At 35.7% G+C, this 12,894-nt stretch overlaps 1 protein-coding gene across 9 annotated transcripts in view; it reads left to right on the top strand.

Moving 5' to 3' along the window:
* The window catches only part of LOC126471427 (homeotic protein female sterile-like), a 349,857-nt gene that overhangs the window by 253,778 nt on the left and 83,185 nt on the right, over positions 1–12,894 (top strand). For 5 of the 9 annotated variants that reach the window (XM_050099572.1, XM_050099578.1, XM_050099571.1 and 2 more), the window contains exons 16-17: positions 469–588; positions 4,799–10,510. The exons of 2 other annotated variants lie outside the window; for them this stretch is intronic. In XM_050099572.1, the coding sequence (XP_049955529.1) occupies positions 469–588; positions 4,799–4,935 (257 nt within the window). In that variant the 3' untranslated portion in view covers positions 4,936–10,510. Of the gene's footprint in view, positions 1–468; positions 589–4,798; positions 10,511–12,894 lie in introns of those variants that run through there. 2 more of the 9 variants (XM_050099580.1, XM_050099574.1) reach the window with 1 other exon arrangement.

Raw genomic sequence — 12,894 nt, 5'->3', positions numbered from 1 at the left:
GGAACACTGCTCTGACTACTACTGACACTAGCAATATATTGAGGACAGTGCACAGGTGCCATTCTTGGTCAGCCAAAACAGTGAAACCTGCAGGCTTGGTTAGCATCTGCATTTATGTTCAGGAATGCATTTACATATTTTTTTTGTCCTTCCTCTGTAGGTGTTGGCAGATAAAATACAATGGGCTGAGTAACATCATTAATTCCATATGTCAGAGTATCTTAATCTACGAAAATAAGGCATACGACACACGTGCAAACTGCAGCTACTGCATTATGTTCTCTTGAACACACGTCATTCCGTATTTCAAGTGAATAATTATGCCATTTTTCTATAAATTAAATATCTCAGCATTGCTTGATTATGTGTGCCACTTAGTTGTTAGTAACGTATTTAGAGAGTTTTGGATTTTCCAGTTATTTTCATATAAATTGCTTAATTTATTTTCACGTTTTTTTTTTTTCTCAGATAAAAAGCTTTCTGGAAAATCTAAAGATGAGCAAATGGCTGAAAAGCAACAAGAACTGGAGAAAAGATTGCAGCATGTGTCTGGTCAGTTAGGCTCAGCAAAGAAGCATGCAAGAAAAGGTAACTGCAGTGAACATTCGCCAGTACTGACATGCAAAGCTTTGCACTACTTAAGTAATTCTTGAATCTGGATTGATTTACATTAATCTGCTGTTATCTGTTTTGTGTGCACTTAAGAGCAATTGAATTACACACACACACACACACACACACACACACACACACACACACACACCTAGTACAATGTGCCACACTCAAGGCCCCTCATGTTTGTGAAGTGTTCCCAAAACCATTCTGACACAATTCAGATGTTTTGTATTGTCATACCAAAATTACGGATCACCCTTGGACTGCTGTAGGTGAATAATCAGATGCAAAGACTACAGCAACTTTCTGCACTGTACACCAGTGAGATTTTATGGCAGACTCCATTTCAACTCATCTAAATACCACCCACACTAAATTCCTCCGTCACTTGCCCTGTTGCATAACCACCTCAGGGTTTATATGCCCTGGAAAATCCACGAAAAATGCAGGAATTGTTTCATCTTGTAAAACCGAAAATTGTTTTAGAGTTCCAGGAATTTTTCATTGCTTTTATCTTAAGTTGATTTTTTGTTATTTTAACTGTTAAGAATTGATACTCTAACAAAGAATTTTGCTTTAGCCTATTACTGCAGAATAATACTCCAGTAATAAAACATAAACAAGAGAGTAACACCATAATAAAACTTTAAGTCCAAAGAAAATATGGCGTTTACAACAAAACACGATGTACATGCAGTGTCTGCTGATAGCAAAATGTATTGAAGGCTTTAGGACAAGGACAATGCAATACTACTTAACACCAAAGTCTTTAATGTGAGCATGACATGACAACTATTTGCATTTCTAACAGGTCGCGAGGAAATATTGCGAATGGTGGCTTGAGAAGCATTACTTTCAAAGTAAATTTCCTTTTATTCAAGATGAATTATGTATGGTGTGAGAATGTGTGATGAATGTCTTAGATCACAGAAGACATGACTCTTCTTCAAAATTTAACACTTTGAGGAACAGCCACCTGGCAAAATTCTGGGCCCAGAGGACCAGCCGTTTATGTCATTAAGCCCTATTTAAAATTTCACTGACACATTTGCATTTGATATATCTTACAGGGTAACACACACTTAAAAAGACCAAGCTTCAAAGTTAGTTTTTCATTTTTATTTCATAGATTACAAATCATGCAGTAACGAGGGCACAAAGAATGCACAAAATTCGAAGTGCTTGACGAAACTTGTATTCAACCAGGTAACTCACAAAATTCGAAGTGTACAGAAGTGAAATTTAAAATCGAGCTTGTAATATATATTCAGATGCTGCAATTAAAGTTGTTCTTGTAGGATCCTACATAAGAATGCAAAATAAATAAATAAATTATGGCTGATATTGCATTTGAAAGCTTAGCTTTTCTTGTAACTATACTGTAAGTATGTTAATTCAAACCATTAACTTACACTTTCTGTGTGTTGGCACTACGTAACAGTGAGGTTACTGTTGGCTGACTACATTGTGTGCCCTGTGCGCTGAACATCTACTGCCACCGACTGATGAAATCATGTGACATGAGCTATAGTGTGCCGCACAGCACAAAATCAGTTTCTGCTCTTTGGAAGCTACCGTACTGTATTTGGTGGAATTCATTAAGAAAATGTGCAGTATACGTGTTGCTGCACATCAAAGATCTTACCAAAAGACTTTTTTGCTGCATTTCGTTGACTAAAGTGCCCAGAAGTTCTATGCTGGTGTTTCAAATCTTTACCATTCAAATGATTGGAAAGTTTTACAGCTCCGAGGGAAAGTGTATTTTCACTTGGTAAAAAGTGTATTTGAAACTGGAAAACATGGGATTTATTTATTTTTCTTTTAATTTTTTATTTTGTTTTATTTATTTATTTGTCTGCATATACACCTTGCCCCTGTTGTTTTCAGCATATTTGAAGTTGACATTCGTATTTGCCAATATTTACTCTTACATATCAATCTGTATCACCTTTTTCCATGACTGTAGCCTCCAGTGGTAGTGTTCCTGCACCTATTATAATCTCTGTGCTTTGGTGTGATTGGAGATATTTATTTGGGGCAGTGCGTTCTGTAACCCATAGTTATGAGAGACACTGTCCTCTCACTTTATTGTGACTCCCTGTCAGGAGCCTGAACAACCACTGTTTACCACGTGGACCACTGTGAGGTGTGCAGGAAGAGTCAGTGAGGTTCTGGAAGGTACCAACAGGGATATGGAGCCATGCCAACTCCATTGCTGCAGCCAGGAGTGCTAGGCATCTCAGTTGAGAATCAATGACAGGAACAGCTTGGTCAAGGTGGTCACCCAAATTTTCTATTGGGTGTAGACATGGGGAGTTTAGAGGCCAGGGGAGTGGGGCAAACTCATCTTGGCGCTCTTCAAACCACGCATGTACACAGCGAGCAACTGGTAGATACTGTCATGCCGAAGGAAAAACAAACTGCATGTACGGGTAGGCATGGTCCCCAAGGATAGATGCATACTTGCGTTAATCCATTGTGCCTTCCATAATGGCAAAATCACCCAGGGAATACCCTCTGGCATAGACCCTTCTGACAGTTGTTGCAGGGTTTTTTCTTTCAGACGTTTCATGCTATACATGCCAGTGGCCTTCTGTCCAATGGAGCATAAAACGTGATTCATCTGAAAAGGCCACCTTCCACCTCTCGGTGGATGTCCAGTTGTTGTTTTGTGGTGCAGATTCCAGCCTTTGTCATTGATGAGACAACGTTGGTAGCCCCTTGGTTCATCTGAGCGGTCAGTTTCTCAACAGTCGTACATCTATTCGCCCATATACATGTCCGCAGCTGTCATTCGTGGCCCTGTGGGGTACCATAGGTGCATTGACATCAGTTCTGGATAGCTCCAATTTGCCATGTATGGTATACTTTAATCAAGGTGGCACACAAACAGTTGCAAACTTCATTTCGGAAATGTTTCCACCCTTGGCCCGAAAGCTAATGATCCTGCCCTCTTGAACATCAGATAAATTGCTCCATTTCCACATTACAACTACTGCACTGTTTTGAACTAAGGCGCTGGTCACATTAATGTGACTGGGCCATGTATTTTTAACTTTTATGGCTGCTTATCGATTTATGTTGTCCAATATTTAGTTATTTAGTTGCCAAGTGATTTTCCGCACTTTAGCCTGCCAGACCATCATTACAATTAGTGGTAATTGACACTAACCTGTCATCAGTTTGTTGCTCACTTCATTTTATTCTGAAAGTGACTGTTTTCCCCAAATCGATGTATGGTACACTCTTGACGCAGCACCTGCATGACTTTGGAAATACTGTGTGTCCCTACAATCTGATCACTGTAAAATGTTTTGATACCACACTTTTGCCCATCCTGCTTAAAAGACATGACCTAGTCAATCTGGTAAGATATACCATACTGCAACCACATAGTTTGCTCATAGGCACATGTTGTTTTGTTTCTTTTTATTAACTTTTTGTTTAACAGAAATCTGTTGAAGTAATTATGCTTTAACGTTGATCACTAATCTTTGAATGCATTTTTAATTGTGTATTCCATTATTAGGATTTAACTTTGTAATATTGATTAAAAAAAGAATTGAGTCAGTTCTTTGGAGAGAGATTTAGTCTATATGTTTTTTGAAGTGGACGTATTGGGAGAGAATGAATTTGGTAAGATTAAATAAATAAAAAGTACTTATCTAGTGCTGTTTAAAAATGAAACTTTTGCAGTATCTTTGTTATAAAGTTGTGTCATTATGGAGCTCAATGCCTCATAGAAAATTCTTCAATGGATACATTGAAAACCAATGCTAATAACATTAACACAGCAACTTCATATGTATTGCGTGCCAGTTCAATAGCTCAAACTTAAGTTTTTGACAATAATGGAAATTTCTGGTTGGAAAAATGTATAAAAGAAGGGAATCCCCCCCACCCAGCCCCCAACAGAGCCCAGAGCCATTTAATTCAGTTGCTGATGAATGTTGAGCATCAGATATAATACACCAATCTTTTTGAAGTTTCAGTTTACATTCTGTATTTTACTTAGATACTTATTCCTCCTAGTTCACGTTTACATTCCCCTTTGATTAACAAAGAGATCTATGATATAATAATTCTTTCCATCTATTCCTCTTCTATTTCCTTCATTGGTCGTACTAATGCTTCATTAATATAAAAGTGTGTTGTCATTTTTAAAAATAAATTTGTGTTTCAGATGAGAGCAGATCAATTGATGGTGCTGGTGGACCAGCACATCTTTCAGCCTCCACTTCAAGCAGTTCAGACACAGACTCTAGCACCTCAAGTCTTTCTAGTAGCTCGACTGACACTAGTGATTCAGAAGCAGGTTAGGTGATATTAGAAACTGTACAAATCGACTTTTTGAAGGAAAGAAAAGAAGAAAAAAAAATGATGTGGGTCATTCCATCAGCCTCTGTCTTTGGCTTTTATTTGTTTTAATACATTTCAGTATCAGTCTCGTTTTAACACTGTTACTATTTGTAACAGCTATTCTCATTTTCCAGTGACGGTGTAGTTTTTATAATCTCATGAAGCAGTATTGTTGCAATTAAGTATTGATGTGAAAATGACTTTGGCATAAATATTTATTTTTTATGCTCAATAATTTCTTAAACAGAAACAAAGACATTGTATTATCAAAGAGTACATGTATCAGGTGTCCGCAATTATTTTTTATGATTTGTATGGATCTTAACAAATGTGGATTATAGTGTCTCTTTAAGTGAACTTAAGATGTTGCTTCTTATGTATATAAGTAAATGTAAGATAAGAGCTAGTGTGACTCCTATGGCGTAGTGTGAACTAGCCATAATGCTTCATACAGATTCGAGTGAGAGGAAGAGCAACTTCAAAATTAATGTACTATGAGTTTTATAGTTTTTGTTGTCAAAAGTAAACCTATTTGTTATCATTATTTTGCATATTTTAAGACAGTTGTTATATTACTAACTGTGTAATCAAATGTTTGTTTGTGACAATCTGTGTGATTCAAACTCAACTTCTTCAATCCATTTGGATAGTTCCTGTCCTTGCACAGGAAAGGCTCAAACTGTTCATTGACATCGTTGACTGTTTCGTAAAGTAACTGCAGAACACATACATTTCATTTTAGCTTTCATATTTGCTGTTTGACAGTGTTTTCTGATTGTTATTTCTGATGGGAAATATTTTTTTTTAATATTTTGTCATCAATTCCCCTCCTTCCCCATCCCCGTGCCGCCATAACCCCCCACCCCTCATTTTTATGCCTCGTTACGTATCATTTACACTTATTTTTCTGTTGATTTTAGTCAGTATCTGTCGTGACTCGTCTGCGTGAGAGTGGTTCTACATGAAAGCTTAGTTTTTACCATGTGAAATAATAGTGAATAATAAATTAGTGTTTTTGTGTGCAAGATTCTCAGTTGTATCATTTTTGATGACTTTGTGTGGAATGACCCATATATTTTAACCAATGCAATAATAGATAGGACATAAAGTGACTATTAGCACTATGCTGATGAACACCATTTTGTCAGTTTTTGCTGCAAACTTTTCTTCCATAAGGATGCAGTACCCATTGAATCACATTTTTAATGCTTGTAGATAGTTTGCAGAAAAAACAGTCAGTATTATTTGTATACACACAGAATTGTAGACTGTTTTTAATCTGAACTTTTTTAAAGATTTGTTACAAATCGGGAATTTCTGCTGTACTCATTTCTGTTTTTTTCTCAAAGAGCCATATTTTCATCTGGAGAATTTGTTTGATAACTGAGATCATTGCATTTAACATAGCAGCATAACGTCTTTGCTGGAACATTATTTTGGTACAGGAAAATTGCTGCAATGTGAGAGTTTCTGATCTGAACACTTGTGTGTGTTATCATTGTCTGTTCCATAGCATTGTTCAGATTCAGATGGAACATTGGTGATACCAAGCATTTGATATAACATGTTCAATACATATGTTACTCATTTTTGTACTCATGTCTTTTGTGATAATGAAATATTCTTCTTATGTAAGTTCACATACTGTGATATCTTCTGTAGAATTGCACACACTGCAGCTTTTTCCAAATTTTTACTGGTTCTGATGGCTCAGGTTATTTCCCATTTTTCATTATAGCCCTTCTCTACCAGACACTGTATTTATGACATTCCATTTCATCGTCAGTATTTAGGGTTTGTTAGCCAGTAGTTGTTTCACAGCCTATGATTATTATTATTATTATTATTATTATTATTATTAGTGATTCTCAACAAAAAAGGGAACACCAGTAATGTCTGATGTATCTATGTCTTTTTGAAATTACTGTTTAATTAAATATTTGTACCTGAATGAAGAAGATCTATGCATTTGCCATGTTTTGAATAAAAGAACTGCCGCACTTCCTCAGTTTTGTGGGTAACTGAAATAGGAATACCTCTTTTTATTCCCGTGGAAGAGCTGATACATGGTATTCCTCTCAAAGAATGTAATTTTTTTTTCATTATTTTGGCATGCAAGCTATCATAAAATTGTTCTAAATGTCTTCAGAACTTAATAACCAAAACTTTGATATAACCTTGTTTTAATGAAGACAAAATGTTTACATTGCGAGATAATTTGGCAGTGAATGTGTAATAGTTCTATTTTTGTCCCTCAAACTTTCGTAACTGCTTGCAGTTCAGATTTGTGTCCCTCATAAAACATTTAAAATGTGATACTGCATCATCCTATAAGGTATAAAGGAACCAGCACTCAAAACCTCAAAGATTTTGTGTTCAGTATGCTACATAAAAGTAAAAATAGTTGTGAGTGGCTATGGCACATGTGACTGTAAATTTCAACACAGGAGCTTTATATATTCTCTCACTGCTTCCTTATGGACAATTTTTACTGCCAAATACTATTGATCAGTATATGTGCTACTGGTTGCTGCAGCTTCACATTCACTTCCGGGAAGTGCTTGTGATAATAGTGAGATTAGTATTTTCAATTATTGTTGATGCAGGATCAAATTTCAGGGAACATTAGTGTTATTTCTATCGTATTTATTTTTAATTTTCATTTAGTGTGCTTTTGGTTAATCAGTTACTGTGCATTTTATACAGTTATCTGTATTTTATTCAATAGTCAATATGAATAGCTTGATGAGTGTTGTGACAGTTGAATCAGTAATTATTTGAGTAGTTTGTACATATTGATCATCTATTTCATGGAGTTCATCTCAGGCAATTTCATATAATAAAAGCACCATGTAAATGGTTATATGTAATAACCAGCAACGTGTGTGATACGTTTTGTCTGTTGCACTGATATCTTTAGATGATAAACATACTTTATTATTTGAGGGTTGTGAATAAATGTCTCTGTGAATTATTTTTTTATGTGAGTAATATCCAGCAAAGCAGGACAGCAGATCAAATGCTCTGTGTTTAGAGACCTATTGAAGACTAAGAAAGTGAAGTGTATGAACCACATTTAAACAATTAAAAAAAAAAAAAAAAAGAAAACAACGATAAGCAATAGGTACCTGCTAAGCATGTCATCATGACTCGTAGCAAGGTACATTTGAATGGCTGTGAATGTAATAGTGCACTCATAATTGAAGCTACGTCTTCAAAGTTTGGTGTTGCTGGATTTTGAATTCTTATTTTTGCAACACTAAAAATATAGGTGTAATATGCAATGATTGTAAACTTCATTTGTGATTACCATAAATTTACAGTTTACTTTTTAGATGTTTATAGAAATATTTGTACATTTCATTTCTTGTAAACATTTTACTAAGATTTGTATATGATTCTTTAATCCATGGAAATAATTGTGCAGTTCATTTGCTTCGTATGTGGATGAGTGTGTGAACACATGCCTTTGTACTTGTTCATCTACATGTTGTAAATAAGACACCTGTATTTTCCCAATTGATTTCCCCTGTCAGTGTAGCATCAGCTATACAACCTGTGCACACGTAATCTTTTTAACATAGTTCATGCTCTTTTTTTCTTTTTTTGCTTATACATTTAACAACTAGCTGATGGGTGTTTTACAAAAGATGTGTTCGCCCATAAGAATGCATGTTCTTATAAAGTGGCAGCCATGGAATACTACATTTGTGGCAGATCTAGCTACTGAAGATTTATTATAGTTTGTCTTGTCAACTTCGGTGTTTTTCATTGCAAATCTGTAATAAGAGTGTGTAAACACATGCACACTCCTTGCAAAAATACCAGTACAGCCAAAAGCACCATGAATAAGCTCCTGCTGTTTCTCATATTTTCAAGACCAGAGCATATTTTCATAGAACACACACACACACAAAAGGAGTAATTTTTCGGGGGGAGGAGGAGAGACAGTAGAAAATGTCTGTCAGAAGTTGGAGAGTACAAAGTAAATGCGAAAGGCAGAGGAACCCAAGCAACTAATTTATGAAAACGTGTAAAACAGGCAATATATTGCTACATCAGATTTGAAAGCTTTGTTGCCTTACAGTATCTTTAGAATGGGGTTAGCACAGCATCTGTCTTGCAATACCTTTCTCCACTTCACATTTAAGTCTCATTTAAAAACACCAAATATAGCTCATTATTTGATATAAATATTTTTGTAGCTGAAAACGTGCTCATTCTTCCCAGTTTGGAAATTATTTCTTTATTTTGACTATAATCTGTAGGTTCCTTTTTTTTACCTAAGTGGTTACATTATTATTATTTATCATTTGTCTCATGGCAGCAATATGATACAATTTTTTCTCACTATTGGTGCTTTTGTGGCAGAGAAAAGTGCCTTGCTCTTCAGGTTGATGATGTGTTCATGGAAAGCAAAACAAATTATAATGGTGCTCTCATATCAAAATCATTTACTGCTGTTTATTCATAATTTTGTTTTGTCTGTGTTGAAGACAGGGGTGAAATTATCAACGTCTGTTAGGAGTCGTACTCCCTCTCTCATGTTAAGAAGTCCCCCCCCCCCCCCCCCCCCCCCTGTAAAAAGTTATACCATCAATTGCTTTGCAATTTGTGCTGGTGATACATCATTTGTAGTCCTGTACTCTGAGATAACTATAAACTATTTTGGTTAGTATGTCTTCTGAAATTCACTTCTTAGACTACATTCGTCATGCCTAAAAGATGTAGAAAGAACAGGATGCAACTACTGTAATGTGATGTTAGGCTTCATTGAGTGGAGAATAGCAATGCAGAACATGGTGGCATTGTCCTGTATTTTGTTAAAGATCTGCCTCCCTAGAACCTTTCCAGTGAATTATCCATCCTGCTCACAGTACTCCCAGTCCTGTCCCCAAGATTATACTTTTCAATAACTGCAGTTTGAAAATAACCAGTCACTGCTTTATGATCAGATTTGTCCCTTTTATTTTCATTGTATATTTTACATTTGTCCTACTACTACTACTTTATGTAAGTCTTAGTGTGTCATTTTCTTTGCTTTTAAGTTAATGTATTAATGATTTTCTTAAGGTAGGGTAGTCTAATAAGACGATCCTGTACAGCTGATTTATGATGATAAAAGGATCTCCCGGGAACTGTGCAGAAAATGTGGCACACAGTGTTACATATTTTAAGAGGCATTCCATGTGCAGATGGTTACAGTCTTTGAAATACGGCATGGATTTACTGTTTTCTCAAATTTCTTCATTTTAAAGCTACGTGAAAACGCCAAGGTTGCAGTGGACAATCAGCTGTTCAAACAGCAAATTTTTTGTGCTCTACTATGAAGAGGAAGGGTGTTGTGAAATGTTTACAATAAGCAAATGACTTAAAAACAGGTCTTATTTATGTGTGGGACACTAAAACATATTGAACTCCAATGAGAGTTTGTTGTTATCTTGCTAATGTGAAGTCATGATGGCGGTTACCTAACTGCAGTGATTTTTGTATTGGTCTCTGTTTATTTGGAAGAATATATTAAAGAGAAAAGAAATCATTGTGTTTCACTTGACAACTGCTTTCAAATCCCTTTGTACTTCAAAAAGTTAAAAAAGAGTTCTGTCTGTTAACCATGGAAACATAATTACCTAAAATGTATGCATAACTATTTTCACAAGGAATACAAGAAAAATTTTCTTCAAAGTAAATTTGAAGTTTTTGTAGATAACTGTGATGCATTCTGGAAAAACTTTCAGTCTACACAAGATTCACATCAGTAGTGCTGAATTGTTAAAGTAATTTGTTCTTTGTATGCTCAAGTTATTCAATCAGAAGAGTCATGATGTATTAAGTGGCCATTAACACTGCTTAAATTACAGTTTGTGGTTCATTTAATGAATGTTGTTTAATTTGTGCTTTTAATAACTGCATTGAGACAATAGCTAACATTAAATATATTGTGGTATTGTTGCTGGTACAAGGAATATTGGACCATATGCAGCAACTCATCGGAAAATGTTCTGCGTTCAGCTATGGACCACAACTCAATTGATACTAAAGTGTTATAGCAAAAACATCCTCCTCTTTCCCGTGCTCAAACATTTTTGTGTTATACAGGAACTGACACTGTAAAGTATTTGAAAATGAACACAGTGGGCACAAGGTAGAGGTATATCAGTTGAACATGAACTGAAGAGTGATGCAGAGTGCTAATGTGAAAACAGGCTATGAACCTCGAGGCAACTACAATTGAGTAACGAATACTTACAATAACAGTAAATTGAAGGAAGCACCTAGAAACAAGACGGAATACCAGGAAAAAGGAAAATAATTTAAACATGATTGATGAAAGCATTCCCGTTTGGGATTTCTTGATACTAGTTCAGTTTTTATTGAACTGATCAGTGTTTCTGATCAAACTGTGTATTACTTTACAAATAATAGCAGTACCTGGATTCTTAAACAGATAAAAATTAACATACCCTGACTGCAGATTCCCTACATAATGTTTCTGAGGGGAATTGAAATTTTATCTTTCTGTTTGTGGGTAATGCTATCAGTTGAGTCATTGAAGCACATTTCACGGCCTGATTAAGAATTTCAATTTGCCTGTGTTTCTCTCCTAAAACTCCAGACTTGGATTGAAGCTGGGAGGTACGTTCAGAAGGCTCTGCCTGTAAAAAGCAAATATCTTGGTTAAATCCCAATCTGGCACCGTATTCAGTAATTTCTTTATTGTGTGCACTAGATGGAGGATTCGAAGGTGTTTCCAGGCAAAAACGAAGGGGGGGGACAGTGTACATAATTTAATCTGTGTCTAGAAGTAGCAAATGATGAACATTCTTGTCAGACTTATGGGGAAGTATTGCTGTTACATGTCAGTCTGTGTTTGCGTAAGATGATATTGTACTGACAGGAAGTAAAACATTAGACAGCATTATACATAAGTGTCTAGTGTTTCTGAGTATGGCGGGCAATGGTGACAGAAAGTCTTTGGTGGAATATAAATAATGGAAGCAGTAAATGTAAAACCTGTTGTATAGTTGAGTTATCAATAGGTACCTGCATGAGGCTGAGAATGTTTCTGAACTTTGGAGCTAACCGAATCCACATACACTTGCTCGGTAATGTTGTCACCAACTAAATTGTGCTATCACAGTGTAGTCAGTGGGAAAATGTAGTGGGCAGTTGTAAGTGGATTAGCTCTAGAGGAGGATTTGTATGAAAGCTGAACAATATTCTCAGTCTTCTTTATATGTCTGTTGATGAGCCACCACCTCACCTGTGATGAGTTGCTACCTTTCTTCCCGCCATTATTTTTTATTCCCTGTTAATAGATGAGAATACGACATTCTTTATGTCAGGCTTTATCTTCTATCATCTTATGTTTGGTTAACAAGTTTGATAGCATTTATTATCACGATGATGGAAGGAATAAAACTGAAGGGATTGATGTCTGGAGCATAGTTTACATAGGACATGAAGCACTGTAAGTACGGTGAATTGTTAACATAAATTAGTAATAACCTTCTTCAGGAGTTAACAGGATTTCTTTATTAGTGTTGCATAAAAATTGTTAATATCTCTGGGCTGTGCCTTCCAGTTCTTCACGTTTTATTGTGTACAAATGATGCATGCATCCCCACTACTTTGTGCACTCTTTAGCAGCATCCAGAAGTTTGTGACACAAAGTCTTGCAACCACTGTGAGAGACAGGTATATTCAGTGTCACTGTGAAATATGCTGCTTCATTACATTAATGCATTAACTCCTGCATTCATAAGTGCAAATATGACCTTTTGATTTAACATTTTAGTCTGATTTTAGGAATGGATTTATAAGTGTTGATTCAGATACAGTCTCTTCAGTGGAAATGTAAGGAAAGCTTCCTTACTTCTGACAGCAAAACCTTACCTCTCACAATTGACATGAAATAAA

Source organism: Schistocerca serialis, chromosome 3, assembly GCF_023864345.2.
Source record: "Schistocerca serialis cubense isolate TAMUIC-IGC-003099 chromosome 3, iqSchSeri2.2, whole genome shotgun sequence".
In the NCBI taxonomy this organism is placed as follows: domain Eukaryota; kingdom Metazoa; phylum Arthropoda; class Insecta; order Orthoptera; family Acrididae; genus Schistocerca; species Schistocerca serialis.
This window is presented reverse-complemented; position numbering and strand designations above follow the sequence as displayed.